The sequence below is a fragment of the Hesperophylax consimilis genome, chromosome 15, assembly GCF_061612785.1.
Source record: "Hesperophylax consimilis isolate HC1 chromosome 15, BYU_Hcon_1.0, whole genome shotgun sequence".
Classification (NCBI taxonomy): domain Eukaryota; kingdom Metazoa; phylum Arthropoda; class Insecta; order Trichoptera; family Limnephilidae; genus Hesperophylax; species Hesperophylax consimilis.
In genome coordinates this window covers 29,742,919-29,767,620 of record NC_142850.1, presented here as the reverse complement: position 1 = coordinate 29,767,620, position 24,702 = coordinate 29,742,919, and the positions used below count along the sequence as shown (strand labels likewise).

Below are 24,702 nucleotides of genomic sequence, written 5' to 3'. Positions count from 1 at the left end.
ATAAAAGAAAGATATTCCCAAGTTACGAATAACCTGAAAATATTTGAAAATCTCCTACTACCACCACAGTAAGCGGAAAAAGTTTGCTTTTGTTGTGATGGAGGACTTAGCCTGCCGTGGAATTGAACACACTACGCCTGGGTGGGACCCAAACGCAATGTTATCCAGCCACCCAACAACGGTTTACCTCTGTGATATTTGTATTTAGTTTACAACTATGATAACTTTAGATACTCATCTGTACTCACAATAAATTGAATACTTTTAGTTAGTGAAGAAAACTGTGCAATATTTACTAAAAAAAAAGCAATTGGGTGTTCAAGGTCTAAACTAGTGTAAGATTGTATTATTTTGTAGTATTTTCTAATTATTTAATTTTTTTTCCAGATAACCCGAAGCCGAAACAAGTGGAAGTTCTATTTAAAAGACGGCATCATGAACTTATCGGGGAGAGACTTTGTTTTCCAAAAAGCCAACGGCGATGCGGAGTGGTAACCAACCTCGGAGCCGCCATTCGAAGCCTTAAACGCAGAATGCAATTTAGATTTATAAATTGTTTACAAAATAACAGGGGAATCACAAGCGTGAATAATAATGGTGTTAAGACTGTTGGCACAAAGACATTACCTATCATACCAGGTTTCCCATATTACAAAATCACCGATGCAACTGGAAGACTTGACAATTTATATTTTTCCCACAGTTTTTAGTTAATATATCGGACCCAATTTGAGTGCAAATGGATGGTCGCTAGATGCTTTAATGTTCTAGCTTAATTAGCCATTGGTTTCAATATTCATTTTCACATTTTTAAATACATCAAATAATTAAAGCACCATCATTTGGGTTGGGCATGTTTATTTTTCAACCGTGTTCAGGACAAGCGCAGTCTGGCCTCAGAACTGATAAACCAAAATCAAAACCGTTAAAGGGTTCATATTACTCAGGAATTTTCGGTGAATTTGTAAATATATTTTTATTGTGGCCACTCTGTAAAGAATATAAGATTCTTAATTACCGTTGACTTGAGTTTATTTTGAAGAACTGTCTGGTTAGAGCATACTAGCATTTTATAAGGAATAATGATTGTGAAGCATTGTATTATTTTTGTAAGTTATATAGATATAATTATTTGTGAAATTAAGTTTTCTATAATAATGTGTCAAATAAAAAAATTATAACAATACATGGGTATACAAGGATATGAAGTATGTCAAATTGACCAGAATTATTTTATAATGCTGTAATTTTGGTTCCCATAATATGTATTGTGTCCTTTTCTTTAAATAATCAAATTTTCATAAATGTAACAGTAATGCTTATCTTTGTATGTAATCTGGTTGGAAAATATTTTGACTGAAATAATTTGATGATTCCGTAAACCTCACTTCTTTTTTCTTTTTTTACATGTATCTTATATTGTATGTATGACAAAACAATCCAACATTTTACTACCGATTTTATTGTGCCTTATCCGCATTGTGAATCTTGAAAAACAGAAGTACAACAATAAATCAATCTTTCAAGTGAACAGTAACTCAATATTTTTTAGATAAATATGCCATTAGTTCTTCAGTATAATTAAATAATATATGCTTGCCGAATATTCACTGCAATCGCCTAAATTGACAGCGAGCTTTAATATTTTTAGTGGGAACATATTTTTAATCGGGCAGAATATAACTGCAAGTTAGTAATCAGGGGTATTAGGTTTTGTTCATTTAGTCTGTGCCGTGTTCACATAAATTCAATTTAATTGATTTCCTTGCAAATACAAAGTACATTTAGTTATGAAATTTTTATCTCCACAGATAGAATATAATATTCTTAAAAGACATTATTCATTTATCTATAACAGATAATTACTACATAATATATTAGCTAATTACGTTAATATGTATTTTATAGATTTGCATTCATAACCATCCCCGAGCACCGTTTATTTGGATTCCGATAGAAGAAACTAAAATAATGATTTTACTTTAATTGTTACAAAGGCCGAGTCTTTCTACAAAATATGGCATATCTTGTGTCAAAAAAACCAATAAAGAAAGTCAAAACATTGTACTGGAATGTTTCAGGTTGTACCAGTGGCGGTTCGTGGTCTTTTTAACAGGGGGTTCAGAAATTCAAGAGAAGAAAAACATATCTAATTAAAATTTACTTACTGTTGTCCTTCGTCAAATAGTCGAATACGGCAGCAGTCACACAACTTAAATAAAGTTAGTGGGAGGGGTACCTACATATTATTGTTTTTAAATCACTTCACTAGACACAAATATTAGATAATGAGAAAAGTTTTATAGGAATTAAATTGTTTAATGTTTTTATAGCACTCAATGTATGTTGCTAATTATTATTGTTTTTTCGAGAAGAATAATTTCGTAGAATATACATATAATAGATATTTAAAACATTAAAAAAAAAACAAATAAAGGTGGCACGAAATAAATTTACTAAGTCTACTTCAATAGGTAGTAGATTTGCAAATGCCATAAGCAAACGGTTGGAGAAATGCAGAAACAAGAAAACAAAAATATGTACAAAAATGACTACAAAGTTAAATACCATAATATAACATAAAAAATAACACTTGCTTCCCTAAAGGTCAAACGTCGACCGCGAAGTTCTCGGGTTTCTTCGGTTACATTCGTCAATGTTCGGAGGTCACTTGATAACATAACGCGTGTTCGGCGCACACAATTTGTCTTACTTTTGCAAAGAAAGACCAAATTTTGTATATGTCACCGTCATAGGGATCTGTACCGGCTAAAATTCTTTTGTATGAAGAGTTTGGCGCGGATTTCAACTCGCACAAACTTGGAATATGTATCGTATTTTTCGGTTGCGTGGGTTTTGAAGGCGAAATTTTAATAGCGTGCTATCTATAATGTGCTTATATTATTATAAAACAAGTTTGTTTTATTTTCTCATCTTTTTAATGGGGGTTCGCCGCACAAACGCACTTTAGAGAAAACCGCCACTGGGTTGTACAATCTTTTCTAATTACATGACTTAAACATTTAACAAGTACAGATTATCCCTAATCAGTATTAAAAATATATATATTTTCAGAATTCCACAATTTCTTCAAATACTGTTAAACTAACATTAAAATGTGTACAGATTTGTTAGACAAAATGGAAATGTTGTAAAGTTTATGTTACATAGTATTTGTTTGTTTCAATGAGTGCTGTCAAGATTGAGTAAAGTTAATAAGTTTGTACATAATGTGTATATTATATTTGCGTAATGCTGTTGTAAGCAGAGACCTTAATAAATCAATTATGCGTAATTCATTCAATAATGGTTCTGTGTGAAAATTAGAATACCTAGGTTGATGATATTGTAATTACATATAAAATAAAAAATTTGATAGAGCTTGCGAATCAGAATAGAAAGAAAAAACTGTCAAATGTGGGACAGCATTCATTTTCCAAACTAAAAATAATTATGCTCTTCTATTTTTTATTTTATCCGTGCATACAATACAATGGAGGCAATTAAAAATATTTGTTAAAATTTATTAAATATGATAAAGACCTTAGAATCTTATGCATATATTTGATCTCAAAATTATAACTTGCATGTAGGATCTTTGTTGTTTTCAATATTAACGTGCTAATATAAATAATGTGACGGCTCCAACCAAATATTCAGAACAGAATTTTTTTTTAAAATTGAATTTTACGTATGTGAATATACTTTGGGATCTACATTTAGAACTTTTAAGTACTTAAAATATGTGGCACATCCAAATATTAAAAAAACTGTTACGTAATACTTGTAATGCGCAACACATCCAACTGTAAAATAGGGCTAACCTAATTGATTATTCCTTTCTTTCAGCTGATAAAGTTAATTAATTCACACAAATTTTCTTATTTTCGTATGATATAAATTGCAATAAAATTATTATTTTATTATCTTACATTAGTTCCACACAGGAGGCCCCAAGGAAAATAATTTCCCTCAGGACCTATGTCAACTTTGGGGATGCTATGTGGAGGGTTTTTTAAGTAAAGGAAAGAGAAGAAGATTTAGGAAGGAAAAAGGTACGGGGGAAGGGTAGGAATCATCTGCTTTCTAAGGCAATGGGTCGAGAGAGTTTGGAGAGATAAAAAGATCTCCCTCAACCAGTTTCTCCAAATCCTCGGCCCGCCACACAGTTGGTGGTCAGAAGCATCCGCCACCAAGACCTAGGCAATCCTCACCCCAAGAACTCGAGCACCTCTGCTCAGTCACCAAACAGTTACGGCAGCGGTGTTGATTATCCAATGAATGGTTTCGGGGTCGGCGGTACCCATACCCGCTTTCTGAATTGAAAACTATGTTATGTCACAATGGAATATGTATTATTGATCATGTGAAAGTGATAGTCGTGTGTTTTACGATAATTACTAAATAGTTTATATTGTTTTCAAAAAATAATCACACTTAAAGGAATCTTTTAGTCAGTTAGTTCAAGGCCATGGAATAAAGAATATCACAGCAAGTGCCTTGTGGACGTGTTTCATGATCCAAATATAAGCTCAATTTGGGCCTATATTTCCATGCAGAACTAACTGTGTTTCACCATGATTACAAAATTCAAATGGAATGGCAATACAAATTTCAGGCAAGTGTAAGAGAGACAGACCACATGCCAAATGGTCTACAACCAAAAGGTACTAAGTCAGTGTCACATTTGTTTCTGTTCAAATTTATATGGAAGGCACTTCTGGTTTTCTTCTTTATTCTATGTTCGAGGCACACTTAGTTTTTTTTTTATAAACACTGACATTATTATTTGATTCTTTGCTGTAAATTCACACGAGAAAATCTGTTGGAATAGTGGTAAAATTAGTTTGAGAAAAAACAAATACCTAAAACTGTTTTTGAAATTTCTTTTTGCATTATTCCCGTCAGTTTAATTTTGAAAAAAAAATCTGCACTAATAATTCTTATATTCATCTAGCTGAAGTCCCCGTCGTTGACCGGGCTTTACACATTTTTCGAAATCAGACAGGCAGTGACCTTCATCTTGTTTCGAAGGTCGAGGGTACAAAATTTCATCAATCTCGGAATAAAACTGTAGATTTGTATAAAAATCAAACTAAAGATGGTGTCTGCCGCCCGGTGTCCGCTGCGCTGACTCCATAGACACTTCTTTACATATATATTCAATGTATTATTTTTGTTTTAATTATGTTTCTTTGGTAATTCGTATTGTTATTTGTGTATTTTAAAGTTACCATTTTTATGTGTTTATCCAAATATATATAAGTAGTTCTAAAAATGTTCAGTTGTTTCAATTATATACTTTATTAATACTATGTTTGAAAAAGAGTTATGAATAATAAATATCTAAGTACGTTCTTATTTCTTATGCTTTTCTCACATGAGAGCTATACTCTCATAAAATATGTGGGCTTAGCCTGTTTCACCACATAGCCATTGAGAATATATGGCAAGCACTATGGTGAAATAGGCCAAGCCCACATTTAATGTGGAGAGTATAGTTCTCGTGTGAGATTAGCTTTATAATAAAGGAATATTTTTATATTCACCATTCTTTGAAATAGAAATCTATGAGCAGTGAAATTGCCAAATTTCAGTAATGCAATAAATAAAGAACTAAAACAACAAACTGTTAGAAGTTTGTTATGGATGTGTCCTGTGCCCGAAGTGAGCACAATTTTTCCTTATATTGGGTGAATATTTTCAAATATTGAAATTATTTCTTGAACAGGTAATGAATTTCATCGACCTTTCCGGGGATTAGATGTTGAAAGGTTCCTTAGTCATTACACTGAACTATTTCAAATGTGTATAGTATTTTGAATTAATCATCTCACTTGAGTAAAAATAAATATAAATCTTATAAAAAAGTGAGTTGGACTTGTTAAACAATTTTATGTGCAATGCATTAAAAATTATGTTTGTGAGACGTTCGCTCACAAAATTTACAATAATACTATATTATATAAAATGCCCCTGTTTAACATGCTGCACAAGATAATTCCTATTCTTCGGCATATAATATAATATAGAAAGAAACGTCACTGATATTATATTATTTGTATGTTCTGATTAGTGGAAAGTGCACATACGCAACAAATATTATGTCATTAGCATTGTTTAATTAAAAATATAACTTATTTATACTAAAGAATTGTTTTAATTATTTCAACCCTATGAATACAACCACTATAGATGGGTTCGCGCACTGTGATTAAATGCAGCGGTTTTGGAATAGCTGAAAACACTAAACCGTGTACAAACATTACATAGTACATTTTTACTTTTGCATTTCAGTACTACTATGAAATAGAATAAAGTAAAAATGCCAACCGCAGTGCGTAGTTTTACGCAGTTTGGTGTTTTCAGTTGTTCCAAAACTGATGCGTTTAATTGCAGTGCATGCTAAGCCTAAAAGCAACTTTTCTTTCATTTCCTTTTTAATTTAAGGTTACCTACTTGTACATTGAAAATATGAATGAAGAAACAAGAAACAGCAGTAATATTATGCTTCGATTTGGAGATTCTGCATAAATTTTTTTTTAATTTTTTTATATTAACTCCACACAGGAGGCCCTGAAGAAAATAATTTCCCTCAGGGCCCATGTCATCTTTGGGGATGCTGTGTGGAGGGTCTTTTTGTGGAGAGGAAGGAGTGAACATGGGTCTTGAAGAGTCCCATGTTGTAGGAGGGAGGAAACACAGAGGCCGGCAGTTCGTTCCACAGCCGAGCTGTTGAACTTAAGAACGAATCGTAGAAGCGACCCGTTCTCATGTGACAAATGTCAACTGTGTACAAATGTTGGGCGCGCGTTTGGCGTGTATCCCGACTACGCACCGGTGCCGAAGGGATCAATGACGCTAGTTCCTCAGAGCATCTTCCATTGTAATACCGATAGAACAAGGACAGCATACCTACCCGACGCCTATGCTCTAAAGATTGCAGTCCGTTTGTTAAGATTGGGGAATCTATCAAACGGACCGCCCGTTTTTGCACAGAGTCAAGGGTTTTTTTCAGGTATTTAGGGGCTCCGGACCAGAGATGGCTGCCAAATTCGACAGTAGGGCGCACTTGCGATTTGTACAGGGTCAGCAGTTGTGTACTAAATTACGTCAGGAAAGACTTCTAATAATGCTTGGATAATTTATACAGTGTGTAGTGCCATTTTTGAAGTGAAACTTCTTTACGCGCGTCATGCAATTTCGAGGAGTAAAACCAACTCATGACCGAAACGAAAATGCGGGACCGATTAAAGTTCATTTGATGTAGTAAAAGTTTTGAAGTAAAATATAAATGCTTCTTAGCTCATCTCGACAACTGGCGTTGGTGGTGTAATGGTCAGCATAGTTGCTTTCGAAGCAGTTGATCCGAGTTCGATTCTCGGCCATGGAATATTATTTTTTTGTTTTTAAGGAATTTTTTTTTTTTAATGGTTGACCATAATATCAATCCACTAAGTAATATTTTAGGCCTGTAGCATAATTGAAAAGTTAAAGAATGATATAAAAATTTTTATGATGTTAACGATAAAAAAATGAAAAAAAACATAAAATTAAAATAAAAAATGGGCCAACGGCACGCGGTGTTCCCAAGCGGTCACCCATCCAAGTACTGACCGCGCCCAATGTTGCTTAACTTCGGTGATCGGACGAGAACCGGTGTGTTCAAAATGGTATGGTCGTTGGCAAAAGTTAAACAATATTAATTTCTATTCTACCTGCCAATAAATATATGAAAATTAGTATAAAAAAGCCCTAATAATATTGAAAAAATTAGCAAGGTGTGTGCGAGGTTGATAAAAATAATCATTACATACGCGCTTGAAAAAGATCGTAATTACATTAATAAGTTTGTAGGAATTTTTTTTTTCAATGGTTGACCATAATATCAATCCACTAAGTAATATTTTAGGCCTGTAGCATACTTGAAAAGTTAAAGAATTTTATGATATTATTAATTATAGTAATGATAAAAAAATAAAAAAAACATGAAATTAAAATAAAAAATAGGCCAACGGCACGCGGTGTTCCCAAGCGGTCACCCATCCAAGTACTGACCGCGCCCAATGTTGGTGCCTTAACTTCGGTGATCGGACGAGAACCGGTGTGTTCAACATGGTATGGTCGTTGGCAAACGCTAAACAATATTAATTTCTACTCTACCTGCCAATAAATATATGAAAATTAGTATAAAAAAGCCCTAATAATACTGAAAACATTAGCAAGGTGTATGCGACGTTGATAAAAATAATCATTACATACGCGCTTGAAAAAGATCGTAATTACATCCATAACTTTGCAGGAATTTTTTGAAGTGAAACTTCTTTACGCGCGTCATGCAATTTCGAGGACCGGAGTAAAACCGACTCATGACCGTGACGAAAAAACGGGATCATTTCGCTATAGGAGCCTAGCTAATATTATATACCTAGTTTAACTCACTCTCCTAACTCATCTTCGCTGTCTACAGGCAGAGCGCACGACTGTGGTCGTGAAGAACCGAGGTTCGATCCCCGCTTTAACTAATTTTTTTTTTCTTTTTTTATAACTTTTAATTTTTTTTATCACATGCTACTTATAAATATGTCAATAGACAGAAAAAAAGAGAGAATGAAATGAAAAGAGAGAGAGAGAAGAATACTAGAAGTTTCACTTCTGTCTTGCGTAGGCTTGACACACCCATTTTTTTATCTGTTATATCTTGGCTAAAGAAGTAAATTACCGTAAAAACTGTACTTAGATTTAAATACGGAATTATTTAAATTTAATTATTAACAATAGCGCAAGCCAAAGACTAAGTTTGGAGATCACGCTTTCGGAGGAGCTTTTCGCTCTTTGTATAGATATAATTATTTGGGAAGTTTCCCCGTCATGATAGTTTGCTAAAAGAGAATTGCTTCCACTTTGAAAATTTGAATGTCTTCAAAGGCAATATGTACAAGGCGTTAATAAATAACGTCGATTCTAAATCATCAATGTAGAAGTAACACTGCAAATATTTTTTGGTAATTTTTTCCCTTTATTCCAAACATTAGTTTTTTGTATAAAAATTAGTGTAATGTCACAAACGCATTACAAATAAATCATTGTGATTTATTTATGAATCATTGCAAATGAATTGATGCTACTTGAATTGTAGCAAATTCAAATCTTCGAAAATGGGCTTCTAGCGACGTCTCAATTTTCTAGCCACTCATCGCTCTACTCATTCTACCCCTTGGATGAACTAACCTTGTTAAATACATTTTATATCACTAATATGGCATCTACTTTCTACATATGTCAGCAAAATATTGTTTTGAATAGTTTGACAATGATTTTTCGGTCCTACTTATAGGCTATACATAGTTTTAGCTCTTTTTTAGCTCCTTTTTCGGCATGAACTGTCTATGGTGATTGGTATCTATGCTCAATCGTGAGCAGTGTGTGAGTGGTTTATTTATTGTTTTATCTATGGCTCAATCCACTCATTCAGTGTTGCCAACGAAGGCGATTTATCGCCATTTAGGCTACTCAGAACGAGGATCGGCGACGAAAAAATCTAAAAGGCGACTGGTCGCCGATTAGGCTACCTCAGATTCCGATTAGGCTACCTCAGATTTTTTAATTTTAATAGAAAAATGTGAGCAATTTTTCGAAATGGAATTCCGTAGTCACCCCCCCATGGATTTCAAAATTGTTGTGGGGAATCACATAATGTTTTTGGCTGTGCGGGATTTTTTTTCAGCGAAATTCTGTAACAACCCCCCCACCCTATGGATTTGAAATATTTTGTGGGGATTACTTATTTTGAATCATTTTTGTGGGGAATTATGTTTTACAGAAATTCTCTAACAACCCCCCTCCCCCCATGGATTTCGAATAATAAAAGGGGGAATCAAGCTCACGTACAATATTTGTGGGGAATATGTGGGCAGAATTTATTTTATAGAAATTCGGCTACATTAGGCTACTAAATGTTTGAAAAACGGCGACATTAGGACAAGACTCGTTGGCAACACTGCACTCATTCTGTCAAAAGTTATTTGCATATTTATGTATATTTATTTGGTTTGTTCGCGACTATTACGATTACGTGATTGGTTTATTTATGACTATTACGTTCGAGACGTGGTATATTTATGTTCGAGACCATCACAAAGAAATGACAATATTGTAATGTAAATGGACGAAATTATTGTAGCTTGTAGCAATGACACAAGCGCTTATATGGACCAGGAAAATGCTTTTTTATAAGTATCCTGACGTATATTATATATGTCATTAATCTTTGTGATTGTCAATAATGTCAATTGATCGTTTACATTAGCTTATCAATAATAACTACCGATGCTACAGTTGTTGTTGGTCGCTCACACTTTTATGTAAATAAATGTTGAAATAATTCATTATTAAAAATGACCGCCAGAAGTAAATGGCTGATTGTCAGAAAGAAAATTATTATATCATGTTTGGTTGCCGGAATTATTTATTTTATTTTGGCATTCGCTCTAATCCATTTCAATATATTGTCGACCCAAGAGTATATTGCTGGTACCACTAATTCTGCTTTGATTCCGCAAAACAATCAAGATAAAAATGCTGCCAAGAATGTCGGAAAAACCACAACCACAACAACCCCAACACCTCTGATATTTTTTACCAAAGTAAATCATTTGTTGGCACCTGTCGCAGTAGAAAAGTACGATGCAATGAAGGTGCACGCAGAACTAATGAAAAGAAGAATCAGCAGGCTGACTGAACGACATGCAAATATATTGGCCCAGCCCACTCCGGTCAAAGAGAATTTAGTTAATGACACCATTCATATGTTCTATTCCAACAATCTTAATTTGGGACAAAATAAAGAAAAAACAGGCTGGAAAATGCCAAACATCAACAATGCTACTTATAAAGTGATGAAACAAAATTTAGAAATAGCACGGAAGTCCGGTGCAGGGGTACTCTACGTACCGTGTTCCCGTTTATCTAATTCTCTTATATCTCAAACCTCCAATGTACACAGCACCTTGAAACTTTTATTCCATTTGGGGCCAAAATATGGTTTGAAAGTGAGTATTGCCGTCAAAGATTATGCAAAAAGGAACGTAATGTCCGTCCGCCGGGATGTCAGACTATTTCTTTCCATGTATGGAAAAGAAAAAGCTCTCTATAAAATGAAGAGAGGGAAATATTATCAAGCTGTGATTTATGTTTACTCTTCGTTCTCCATTCCGTCCGGAGAATGGGCGGAAGTTTTATCTCCAAAAGGAAAGTTTACAATTAGGTCGACAAAATCAAATGTGATTCTTCTTGGAGAGTTTCAAGAGGAAGAACATGGCTCACATATCCGTCAGTCAGGCTTTGACGGGTTTTTCACACGCACTTCTGGTAATGGTGACGTGTTTGGAAGCACTTGGAAGAATTGGCAAGCTTTGGCAACGTGGGCTGAAGAGAAAAGTTTGCTATGGTCAGCTGGGATTGTTGAAGTGTCTTCGGGTTTATCAGCCGTAGGGGTGGCTCTGAGAACAGCCCTGAGGTGTCGCCCCCGGCCTAGCTTTGTCTCTTTAACAAATGTGCCCCTTATTGACGAGTATTTCACACTCACACAGACGTGGCTGAGAAAGTGGTCCAACAGTTCCACAAGTGATATGTGATTTAAATCATTGTGAAGTGTTATTAGTTTTTAAAATAGTCGATACTTATCTAGTCAAAAAGTAATCGGCGATGCAATTTGCGTTATTATTTGTAAATGTGATGTGTCAAAGTAAATGTTAGCCAAATTTTATATAGTCTGTAAAATTTGTAAATAATGTGCATTTAAAAAAGCTCTCCGTAACAAATAATAAGATAGGCATATCCTTTGTCCTTTTCTGCAAACCATTCCTAATTAATTGAGCATGTGCGCAATAGCTCCTTAGTATTATATAATATTATGTATTGTGCATCGTAAGCAATAATTTCAAAGTTGTTTCTAAACCATTTTAGCTTTCTTCGCTATAAGGTTTTGTCTACGATAGTAAACCCTCAACCTTTGCGAGCTATTATAGCGTGCTTATAATAAGTCCTATTGTTACCAAAAATGTTGAGGCGATGCACTACGTAGTAATACAAAATCATGTGTTTTTGGTTTGAAAATTTGGTCGCCTGTTTCAGATGCTTTAATTAAATACTGCGAGTAGAATACATCTTGGCCTTTGAAATAATCAAGTTTTTTTTAGATAAGTCTTTTTATAAGCCCAGAAAAAAATAATGTATAAGGCCTATGAAAACTGCTTTAAAGTTCAAAATCTCCTACTTACGAACCCAATTTCGGTTATGATTTTATTGTATAGTGTGGCAAATTAAGTTATTTATAAATTGATCCGAAAAAAATTGAATATTTATGCCTGAACATCCACAAAATAAAATAAAAGGCACTTTTGGCCATGTTTTTTTCTTGTATAAATCAAAACAGGCGGATGGTGTTAAGCGGGAATTTAAACCTTATCGCCATCTACGTAAGGGGTGTTATTGATAGCGGCTCGATTTAAAATATTACACGACGTAGTGCATCGCCTTAAGGAATATTTTTTTATTTGTTAACAAGTAAGCTAATGTATGATGTTGTATAAAAAAGCACATGTATCTGAAACAAGGTGGTAGTAGCCTAGTTCTATCTGTTTAGTATTTTATTTATTCGGTTGTGATTATTTTAATTGATTTTATGCTGTGTTAACAATAAAGAAAATTTACTGCAACATTTTACCTTATTTATTAAATTTACTATCAGACATTTTTTATAGCATAACTTTATTTTTCTATACTTTGTTTACCAGCAGTTTTGACATAACCTATAGCAATGCACAAATTGAAGGTTTAAAAAATGTATTCTATATTAATGGAAAAATTAATGCAAATAATGGGGTTTTCAATATTTATATTATTTTTAATAACAGGTTACACCAAGTATAATTTCACAAAACATCAAACATACACTAAATAACCCTAGCCATGGTAAGAATTTTATATAATTGACTATTTGAAATATGTAACAGAACAACGAGTTGATTCACTTTGCGCAAATCGTTGCTCATATTATAACAATGCGTATCTTAAAGAAATACGAAATTACTTTTTTCGACTTGCTTTTATATTTTTTACTTATTCATTTTTAATTCTATCATTCGCATTGTTACCAAACTTTGTACAAAAGAAGCGGTGATTGGTCAAAAATATTTGTTTTGTCAATTCGAACCATAGCGCATGCGTAGTTTTAGAAGTAGAAAAAAAGTAATTTAGTATTTTTTTGTGCGGTATTATAATATGAGAACCAAAATAAAACTTGTCACATTGTGTTCCTAATATAATATTGCAGCGAATGTATTGTCTTAAAAGCAATTCTAAATTTCCATTTGAACGCATTAATAAGCTAACATTGGTAGCAACCTTCAAAGCAGAGCAGCAAGGGCCTTGGCTCCAGATCTAGATGTCACAGGTTCGATGCCCTAGTGAGAGACCCCATTCGGAATCAAAATGACTTTAGCTATATTTAACAACCAGATCTGAATAGCCAGTTACTTCTGAACCTTCTCCTTCCCTCAGCCTCACAATAATCCCCGAATTGATGACTCCATACTGTTAGGACTAAAATGAAGTTTTACCAAAAGAATATTTCTAAAAGTATCACTTTTTTTTCATCACGTATCACGTCTTTCATAGCTTTCGGTCTGACTTTCGTGGAGATGGATTAATTTGACATCCAATTTACTTGGTACATTGCAATCCAATTCAGAACAATTTATTTCTTTCTCGTTTTCCTAGTTTATCTTTTACTGTTTTTTATCAGTTCTTCGTTAAAATTAACCATCAAAACTCATACCACAAACATTTAAACAATATTCAGCTTTATCAATGTTATTTATTGAAGGGATATCTAAAGTAAGGAAGAAACATTGATATTACAACCACTCGGGAAATAAAGTTATATTAAAGACAAACTATAAAAAAAATACTGCGCAATATGAAAATAGTAGGATCTTAATTTATTCAAATATCATCACTGCGAATCTATCAGCGCGTGAGTAATTTTAAAATGATGGCGATAATAGTTCTGCATTGTTAATAATAAAATTGGATTTTCCAATGTGTGAGAATGTTAGTTGTTTCTCCTTGAAAGTTGCCAATTTTGATTTAACGAAGAGATAGATTTGCATTGAAAATATATCATCACCTGGAAATTAAAACCTTTCTACATCCTGACCACGGTAAGTTGACACAAGCGTCCCCGTTGTCTATATTATAGGTCCGATTTCATGACGTGGTTGTGTGTCACAAAATTCTGTTTTAAAACATGGTGAAGTTTGTCATTACAAGTTTTACAAAACAGGTCGAGGCATTCACAGATACTTTCCTGCCTTTTAGGTTTCAAAATATAAATGCTGCAAAATGATAGCTACAAATTAAAATAATATATAAAATTCACGAGCCCTAAATAAGCTACCTATTGAGCATTAAATATAGGAATGATATGTTTTCATCAAAATCGGAAAATATAAATTTTCAGAAAACATATTAATAAAACTATTGTTTTATTACCTTGTTTTAAATATCAAACAATTTTTATATTTTCACAAAATTGGATGGATTAAACGTCATGGGGATTAGGTCAACAAATTTATCGCTGTACATTTATATAACACTAAAACAACTACTGGTTAACTGTTTAGATTTCTTCATTATAATTTAGTTAAATTTCTTTACAATAAAGTCCCAGGTATATATTGTAATTGACCAATTAAGTTTATATGCGTTACTTATAGTAATATTTTTTAGGACATCACACATATATTATCAAAAATGAGAAATTAGTTAGTTAACTTATCGTCCCACGGGTCAGTAAGCAATCGACATAAACCAAATGCTCTTAGGACGGGTTGTTTCAGAGAATTTGAACAATTCATCAAATTTCAACATTCATTTTCAAGTTCTGTGAAAGATTTTTCCAATCCGTTTTTATTTCAGTTCTGTCAAGCAACTAGCCTATAATGATATAAAAACAGAACTTGAATAGGACTTTCACAGAACCCGAAAATGAATGTTGAAATTTGATGAATTGTTCAAATTCTCCGAAACAACCCGTCCTTAGACCCTGTGCAGAAAAGTTCATCACTGAACTGCGCTGCAGACCGTTACTGTAACAAACTTAATTTTCTGAGCAGGGTCTTACAGCAGTCGGTTTATGTCGATTGCTTACCGACCTGTGGGACAACAGGCTTAGTTGCAAAGTTGTGAATGAATAGACTTATTTATAAAATGGCTCTTTTTCAACTTTAATAATTGACAAGAGAAGATTATTGTAAGGGGAAATGAGTTTTTTTAATATCAACAAAATTAACTTATTGTATTAAAAAATTATTTCAATATGTAGTAACTTCAGCCAGCAGCAAAAGATTTGCAATATTTATGAATTGAAAAGTCGTTGAATTAATAAAGGTACTATATAAATAAATACTCCCTTGGCACATATCACATAAAATCACAAGTAGCAGATAAAAGTGAAGCAAAAAGTACAGTACTATTTTTTTACTACAACATCATGATTATAATTTAACATTTATTATTGTCACGTTTCACAGTGTGAGGGCACTCGTGTAATATTAGACATGTTTACATTACATCCCAATTGCTCCGACGTAGTTCATTTTACAACACACCAAGACGTATTAAATGCCTCAGGAAATGGGAAATGATTACATAATATATCAGGGCATCTAGCATGGTCGATCGATAAAGATAACTTGTCATTGTTCATGAGCACGACTGCAGATTGCTAATGTACAAAAAAACAGTTCACCTCGAATAAATTGAGAACACTTGCTCGGTGTAAACTGATATTTGTTCGTTGGCGATCTGCAGTTGTGCTTGGGAACGATGGCAAGTTACCAACATTATAGATCAACCGTGCTAGATACCCTGGAAAGTTTTTGCGTTAAAAGTACACATTTGTCATAAACATTTTTAACTACATAAAGCAGAACTCATTTGATAGCATTATTAATACACATTATTATTAAATAAATAATATGACATTTTTAAATATTATCCATTTTTCAAAAGATTATCATTTAAAAACCAGGATTGAAGTCAACATATAATTAATGTAAATGTTATTGCTTAGCAAAGAAAACATGGATATAAAAAGGTTTGTAAATTTATAAAATTATTTTTTTTAATAAGCTTACTTTTTAAAAATGATATAAGTATTATGTAGTATATTTTATTCTTGACTAATGTCCTCTGCCGTAGCAATTTTTTCATTTTATTTAGGAACAAACAAAAAAATTATAGTTAATGTTTACATAAACAAATTTAAAAATAATATTCCACTATAAACACATTACGAGCTCAACAAAAAAATTTATAATTTTGGAATGCTTACGATTTACGCATCGCATAATTGTTTATCCTCTTTAACTAAAATGTTATATGTAATAACATGATTAGTGATTTTAAATCAAGAGGTCAATTCATTAAAATAATATTTTATTTTTTAATAGTTTTATAAAATATGAAAACATAACGAGGAATTTCAAAATCAATAATTCATAATGATAAAATCACTAAAATACTGAATAAATTGGAAAGTTTCTACTAACAAACAAAATAATAAATAAATATAATAAGACACCTTCTGATCACAATTATTATGCACTCGAGCGATTTGCTATTTCAGCGATTTCAACGCTAATTGCCCTTAACCGATCGCTACCCAAGTTTGGGTTGCAACACTAATGCCCTTAACCGATCGCTACCCAAATACATAGGCGACGCATAGCAAGAAGTTTGTATGTTTCTGTATTGATATTCGGATTTATGACTATAAGAATGAGCGCAGCCGAATCCCAAAATGAACTCCCGGAATTATCTATCGCTCGAGTGATTATTTTATGAACTAAATATTTTGTGAAGATAATAATAACAATATATCAAGTATCTTGGAAAAGTATTTCAAACAATTCTTAGTCATCACAAAGTAGTCAATAAATGGAAGCATTTCATGAGATAATTTTCCAAAACATACCAAAATGGAACGCATCGTTTTCCTTCAGAACGAACAAAATTATTTAATCATTAATACAAAGATCCTTAAATTAAGGTGCTGGCGAATGTTTGTGTGCATTTAATTACTAATAATAATAAAAATTAAAATTAATTTCCTTAAAATAAAATAAAGTAATAGAGCATGCAGGGTAGGTTTACCATTATAAGATCTGGCTATGTTTGAGTGACTAGTTCTATGCGAATTTTCTTCTAAGTAAAGGAGATGGACTATTCTGCCGTGGTGGTTCAGCACGGCAGTATTGCTGATATGCACCCAGTTGGTTATAATATTTATTAATTTAATATGGACACATTATAACTGCACCTTTAACTATTGACTTAACATATACAGAAATGCAATAAAACAATGCATAAATGAATGGTTAATCTTATAACACTTTGGACTAATCGCAGCGTAATTGTGTTAAGAAGTTATTGTCTGTAATAGGTATTGGTATTAGTCAACTGATGTATGTATTGTACAGTGATACAGTTTACAGTCAGAAGAAGTAGAGCTTGGCTGCTGTTCAGAGAGCTTGCACAGGAGAGTATTCCTTCTTGTCTATTCTGCGTATTACTTATTAACTACATTTTCGAAGTGGTCTTCAGTGAGTTAGTTATTCACGCGAATCCGCCAGCTGTAAAAATACATAAATTTCATTAGTTTAAGAAAAAAGGTTGATTACTCTTAAAATAAGCTTTTCATATGCATCAAATCTATACAAATACATAAAGAAGAGTTTCTGTAGTGTCGTATCTTTGTTTTTTATACAAATCTACAGTTTTATTACGAGAATGATGAAATTTTGTGAACTTGACCTTCAAAACAAGGCGACTAGACACATGAGATTTCGAAAAACAACCCCATCCCTTACCTTCTTGATCGCCGATGCAATATTTTCACCGTGCGCCTGCTTAATCTATTTTCATAATAACTTACTTATTTTTGTAAATTATAGCGTCTTACCAGATAATGTGATTATATGTTTATAAAAATGGTATATAATCTACCATGAGTGACTTATTGATATAATGGCGTACAGAGCTAAGGGCCAAAAAGGCCCCTTTCTCTTTCATCTTGAATTTATGGTTTAAATAATTTATGGTAATTATTATGGTTGTTGGATAAATCTACCGTGAGTAGTTTCCCCAGAATAGCTAGTTATATTCAGAGAAATTATTTTTCCACAGTATCCGAATCAGTATCAGTTTTGATACTTGTTGGCAGACCTGACGTTCAAGATAATTACTGTCTACATCTGATTTAGAAAAGCTTAAAGCCCTGGTAACATCGGGGACTTCAGCTAGTAATACACATATAAAATTTCAGTCAAAGCATAGTAATAAGTTAATAATTATAATCTAAAAAATACGATGGCATACCTGCTAGGAGATATTCGGCAACTCCGAGGAAGTAGACAGTCTGTGCAATACCAAAGAGCGGTGCGATGACCATCATTCGGCAGGCTCCTCCCTTGAAGAATGCTTTGGGTCCTTCTTCTTTCAAAGTTTTACTAGAAAAGGACAAATTATCTTTATAAGTACACTCTGAAAGATCTATTAGCCACTCGAGTGATGACTACCCAAATTTAAGCAGGTGATTTTTATAAATTTAATGATAACCTAAAAATATTGGACAATCCATGAAATCAAGGTGGATTCATTAGTTTTAAACCACAGTAAGCAGTTCACATTTTTCCATATTAATCATATATCATTTCATAATGCTTTTACACAAATGAAGTATTGAATTCATTCACTTTATGAATTATAGGTATGATATTAATTAAATCAAATGGCTGAATCGAAAACTGAACTCCTGGAAATCTCCATCACTCGAGTGGTTGTTGCATAAATATTATGCATTTATTTTATGAACTGCATTGCTTCAACACAGGTTGTAAAATACCATAACTTGTGGCCGGCCGAGACACATTAGTTGCAGAAAATATTTCATCACAGTCGCTGTCTTCGAATTGCGGCAATTATTTCGTAATATAAATACAAAAACACTGAAATATCACTTATGTATGGGTAGTAAGTACTTGGAGGAAATATGGTAGTATGTGTAAAATTAGAAATCGGCGGAGAAAGTTACGGTTAAAATTGATCAATCATTAGAATTTATAAAAGTGTATTCCATAATTTAATACATACAATAGTGCAAGATGTCTCAAATAGTGACGGAAATTGACAGAAAAAATACTTGATTGAAAGATAAACAAAGAAACCCCCTTATCATTTGTCATGTCGATATTCTTGCTGAAATTTAGTTCGATACTTGCATGTTGCTTGGAATTGCCGTGACGTAATCAGACTTGCTTGTCTTTTTAAAATCAGAATCTTGTTTTTCTATGTCAGTTAGATAAATGAATTTGATTTCAACTTCATTATCACAAAATCAAACATTTACGGACATTACGTCTATTGACATCATTTTAGAGATCTGATATGACACAACCAGTGGCGGCTCTTCTATGAGGGTCATTTGGTCAATATTAAAACTAAATTAATAATCGGGTAGTTTGTTAATCCTTTTTTATATTAATACTATTGCAGCATATTTTGGGATAACGTAATTTGATGAATGGTTCAAGTTGTATATTTATTTATTTTTTTTTAAAAAGAAAGACAAACATTCCCGGGTTACGAATAACCTGACAATATTTGAAAATCTCCTACAACCACCACAGTAAGCTGAAAATGTTGCTTGTGTTGTGATGTAGGACTTAGCCAGCCGAGGAATTGAACACACTAAGCCTGGGTGGGACCCAAACGCGGTGTCAACTTGGCCACCGACTGTTCAAAATCGGTTGTGTAACTGGATCTATGATAAACAATGGTTAATTTAAATCATGAATTATAGAGGAACATGAGGTTGTATAAAATGCTTACAGTGCGCAGTCAGCAACACCCTTGTAGGGGTTGATCTGTGCCCTCTTCAAGTCCTGAAGGCGAGTTTTGATGACATCCAGGGGGTTGACTGCCAGGGCGGCCATGGAGCCCGCAGCACATCCCGACAGGAAGGACCACCTGTAAAAATTAACAATTGGAGTATACTTTGAAAACAACACAATTAGAGTTGAGTCAATCCATACATATCATGTAGGACTGTGTATATTGGTACACTTCTAACAGCAATGACTTCAGAAACTTACTGAGAAATATTCTTATCTCTTGCTTACACATACATATACTTATTGTTCTTGGCCAAATTTTTTTTAGACAACAAATAAATACATTTGTCTAATTTTAATATTCAAAGAGTTTTACAATGTGTTCATTTCATCATGTTATTTAAAAGTGAACTATTTGTCAACTTTCAGTGGTATGTTTTTAAGAAGAATAACAAGTTGTAATTATGCTGTATGCAAGCAATACATCTGTGTTTTACTCATAAGCAGAAAAATTATTAAAAAAATCTATAACTGAAAACAGGCCTGAGGTACAATAGCTTCCCCTACTGTGTTAGGATCAACAAGATTCGCTGCAATACCTAAAATAAATGTGTATACCTATAATAAAAATATTTACCAGAAGAGAAATTATTATAATGCAAGTTAAATAAGGAAATGAATTTGAAAGGTGATACAGCACAATTGTAATAAACATAAATACTTCCAGAAAATGTGACAATTTTTATGAAATTTTAGCTTTAATTTAATGTTCATTCAAAAGAATTGAAATTAGATTTTTTTCCAGTTTATTGGTTGAGGAATGATGATTGTTAATATCAAATTACCAAAACACAGCAGGGCCTCCAGGGCTGGCTCGGGGCCCTATTTCATTGAGTGTGGCAAACAATGGGAAGTACACGACGCTGAAGCTGACGTCTCGGGCCCCCGTGGCCCCAATGCCCCGGTACAGGCCCCGGATGCCCTCGCGCTTGAGCAGCCCTGTGGCTATGCTCATGGCCGATTCCTTCTTTGAACCTGAATCATATTTAAAATAATATTAAATTAATGAATACTAACATTAAAAAACCTACTGAAATAACACTTAGGACAGGTTGTTTTACAGAATTTAAACAATTCATCAAATTTTAAAGTTCATTTAAAATTTTAATGAACAGCTTTTCGGACGATCATCGATGACGTGCATATGAGTCGTGTAATTTCTATACCCGCTATATCAACTTTCATTGATTTGGAGAAAACCGCAAAAAACTGTCACATCTCTAGCGTACATAAGTAAATGCATTAAAAATTTTTATATAATGAATTGGAGTAATAAAATTTCGAAAAGCATTTATTTTTCTATATATGTCTAGCAATAATTAAGTAATTTCGATAAATAAAATGGATATAGCGGATTTTGATACTCACTTCGTGATTTTGAAAGTCAACTGAGGCGACATGGCGGGTTTAGAAACTCACGCGTAGATCATTTTGACATACGAGCGTGGCGTCAGAGCGGCGGCCATATTGTATTTTGGCAAAATAACTGCTTGTGATTCGTTGAATCCGATATAGCGGGTTTTGATAGTGACTTTCTGTATGATATAGCGGATTTGGTTTCTCACTCGCAGTTTTAACATGGTTTTTGGTCATGATAAGGAGGGTTTTGAAACTCAATTTTAGGCTCCTCTTGTTGCTCGCAAAAATGTGAACAAGATGTCATACTCAGATCATTTTGTCAAAAAATCGGATATAGCGGGTATAGAAATTATAGGATTCATATGATCAATGCCTGGGATTTATTTATTAATCTTAAGTTAGCTCACATCTTTGTGTGTGCTAATAGTTTTATAAACATATAAACATGTAAATTGTTTGGCAAACATAATCTTTCTTCAAATATTTCAATAAAGTCACAAAAAAGAAACATTAATAATTGAGATAGACATATTTTCTTAATTCATTTTTGAACTTATTAATATTTTCTATCACAGCAATTTCCTTCGGGATTTTGTTATAGAGTTGAACGGCCTGGTACATCAGAGATTTTTGGGTGCTTGTTTTTTTTCTTGTTGGCAATCTAATTTGCTTAGAATTTCTCGTCCCGTGTCCATGTATCTCGTTATTGTAATTTATTTTTCTTTTCAGTTCCTTAGACATCATCCCTATGTTAATTTTATGTATAAAAATAAGTACATTCAAATACACAGTTTGCTTCACCGTCAAAATATTCAGCTCCTTTAACATGTCTCTTATCCGTGTGTATATGTTGCGCTTAAGTATTATTCGCATTGCTTTATTTTGCAGTATTTGCATTTTTTTCATTTTCTCTTTATTGCAGAGAAAAAGAATACTTGAACAGTAATTAAAGTGTGGTGATATAATTGTATTGTATATTATCTGGCATGTTTCTTTATTTACTTTGTTTTCTTTATTTATTAGTGAACTATTCTTTCTAATCTTCCTCTTTTCTATCTCCTTCCCCTCTCTACTCTCTCCCATCTCACAACATGCTATTGTCCTACTGGCTCATAATCAGTTGATACAAAAGCCCCGAAGAAGCTTGAGCGAAGCGAAACCCGATCAATGGATTATATGTTAAATTCAATAGTAAAGTGGGTGTATTACAAAGTGAGTTTTTCATTAACGCATATTATTAAAGTTGAATTGATCATTTGTTATAAATCAAATGAACCTACCGGCAATTCTACCAGCATCCTGAAGCTGTATTTTAAGCAGCTCCATGGGGGTGGTAACAATAATCTGGAACATTCCAGCCAGTCCTCCGGCCAACATCTGTCTTGGGATTGAAAGGGTGCTGTAAGAATAAAACCTCTAATCAATCATCAATGAATAACCTAATATTTAACTAAATCAGTTGATAACAAGTTAATTATAAGACTTGGAGTAAACATAAATTAGAAATTAAAACATGAAAATCAATAAATAAATTATTTACGCCAGGGTACCAGAGATGTATGTATAATATATACCCTAAATCTTCGTTTGAATCATAGATTATGCAATAATTTTACGTGAATTAAGGGGTCTGTTAACCCTTCCGCAACGGAAGGGGTAATACACTTCTCCCAAATGAGAGTTTTGGTGACTTCATGTTGTTTTTAGATCATAGATCATATACTCTATATTTGACGGCCGGCATAGTCCAGTGGTAACGCATTGGACTGCCATTCCGAAGGTCGCGGGTTCGAACCCGGCGTGCGCAAATAAATTTTATTTGATTAATTTGTGTTATTTCACAATTAATTAATTAAAATAATATATAGTATATTTGCGGCACGTTCCAAGTGGAAGATACTACCAGTATCGCCCTGGTGTAAGACCACCATTCAGAATTGAAACGTTGCTCCAAATGGCTTTAGCCGTGTTTAGTGACTTGATCTGAATAGCCAGGTACTTCCCCACCTTCCTCTTTCCCTTCCCCACTTACCTTCAGCCTCACAACATCCCCCAATTGGGGATGCCATAGTCTCACTGGCTCCAGACGGGAGCAGTTGGGACTCTTGTGAGGTATTCACTATAAAAAAAATAAAAAAAAAATCCAAAAAAAAACTCTTCGGTAAATAATATACATTAAAAAAATAATAATCGTGTTAAAACGGTAGGTAGTAACAATATGTGTTACTGGAAAGGGCAAAAGGAATATTAAGAGACATGATTGCTCCGCGAAATGTGGGGGACTTTATTGACCCCCTTCCGGTGATACGTGATTTTTACCTTTAGGTACACAAAAGTTGACATACATTGACCAAAGACAATGGACAAATATAATTAATATGTTACCTGGATCCCTTGGTAGAAAGGTGATGCCTGAAAAAGTCATTGGCAGCCAGCTTGATGGCCTTCTCGGGTGTGATGAGGAGGATGTTGACAGCGGAGCCGCGGTACATGCCAAAGTAGCCCTCTGCGCGGTACGTCTTCCTGAAGCAGTCTACCCTGGAAACAACAAAAAAATCATTATTAACCATATTTAAATTCATTACTCCCCATGATGTATACATAATATTATTACCTACTGCACATTTAAAAGATTTCAGAGTTTTATTATTTTCATCTTGAATGATGTTTTCATTTTATGTTATCATTAGGTTTATACCTATTATGTTTTTTCATTATATCTTGCTAAGTATTGGTTAAACCGGGAATCGAACCTGGTTATTAAATTGGCTAAGCTCAGATAAAATGGTAGAGCAGGCGACTCGTGTACTATCAGGGGCGGGCAGCTTCTTTGGTCATCAGGCTCGTCCATCGGTTAGGAGGTCAGAGGGTAGGTTTATCACATAATAATAACACATGAGTAGTAAGGCACAAGGTATATTAAATGTCTCGAGAAATACAGGTTGACATAGATCTCCCTACTAACTCTCTCTACTAATTTATGACGACCGGATCAAGCGTGGATTCTACATGAATTTACGAGAATTGAACACAAGAAAAGGGGATAGGTTGAAAGCTTACGATTCGTCTTGAGGAGTGATATGGAAGGTCATGTTGAGCCAGATCTTCCCGCGCTCGAAGGCGACGGGGCAGTTGAGATGAAGATGTGCACTCGGGATTTTACACGAGAACGGGACTCCATGGAGTTGGTTTGAGCCGAGATTACGAACATGATTGGAGATTGATAGCGATTAATTAGGAAACTGGGACGAGATTGCGTCCGTTCGCGTAATTATGCAAGTCATCGCGAGTGTTTGCGGTCCGTTTACAAGGGACCCTGTTGCCA

The 24,702-nt window shown here is 33.6% G+C and overlaps 3 protein-coding genes and 2 non-coding genes across 6 annotated transcripts in view; 2 read left to right on the top strand and 3 right to left on the bottom strand.

Annotated features, from left to right (window-relative positions):
- TfIIA-L (transcription factor IIA L) overlaps positions 1-6,141 on the top strand; it is a 40,409-nt gene extending 34,268 nt beyond the window's left edge. For both annotated transcript variants that reach the window (XM_089640441.1, XM_089640440.1), the window contains one exon: positions 388-6,141. In XM_089640441.1, the coding sequence (XP_089496567.1) occupies positions 388-495 (108 nt within the window). In that variant the 3' untranslated portion in view covers positions 496-6,141. The remainder of the gene's footprint in view (positions 1-387) is intronic.
- Positions 6,142-7,568: 1,427 nt separating this feature from the next.
- Positions 7,569-7,687, bottom strand: LOC149417606 (5S ribosomal RNA). The gene has a single exon (XR_016303370.1). It is a non-coding gene; the product is annotated as a 5S ribosomal RNA (ribosomal RNA).
- Positions 7,688-8,009: 322 nt separating this feature from the next.
- LOC149417605 (5S ribosomal RNA) lies at positions 8,010-8,132 on the bottom strand. The gene has a single exon (XR_016303375.1). It is a non-coding gene; the product is annotated as a 5S ribosomal RNA (ribosomal RNA).
- Positions 8,133-10,100: 1,968 nt separating this feature from the next.
- On the top strand, positions 10,101-12,712 carry LOC149417604 (uncharacterized). The gene has a single exon (XM_089640103.1). It carries the CDS (start codon positions 10,398-10,400, stop codon positions 11,634-11,636), a length of 1,239 nt encoding a protein of 412 aa, XP_089496229.1. The 5' UTR covers positions 10,101-10,397; the 3' UTR covers positions 11,637-12,712.
- Positions 12,713-13,859: 1,147 nt separating this feature from the next.
- LOC149417603 (mitochondrial glutamate carrier 1-like) overlaps positions 13,860-24,702 on the bottom strand; it is a 38,956-nt gene continuing 28,113 nt past the window's right edge. Inside the window, exons 3-8 of the mRNA XM_089640438.1 lie at positions 23,763-23,915; positions 22,658-22,776; positions 20,804-20,993; positions 19,957-20,094; positions 18,445-18,575; positions 13,860-17,699 (exon numbers count right to left, since the gene is read on the bottom strand). Of these exons, the coding sequence (XP_089496564.1) occupies positions 17,683-17,699; positions 18,445-18,575; positions 19,957-20,094; positions 20,804-20,993; positions 22,658-22,776; positions 23,763-23,915 (748 nt within the window). The 3' untranslated portion in view covers positions 13,860-17,682. The remainder of the gene's footprint in view (positions 17,700-18,444; positions 18,576-19,956; positions 20,095-20,803; positions 20,994-22,657; positions 22,777-23,762; positions 23,916-24,702) is intronic.

Excerpts from the sequence above, each read along its gene's own strand:
- LOC149417604 (XM_089640103.1), top strand. The coding sequence starts at position 10,398 with ATGACCGCCAGAAGTAAATGGCTGATTGTCAGAAAGAAAATTATTATA.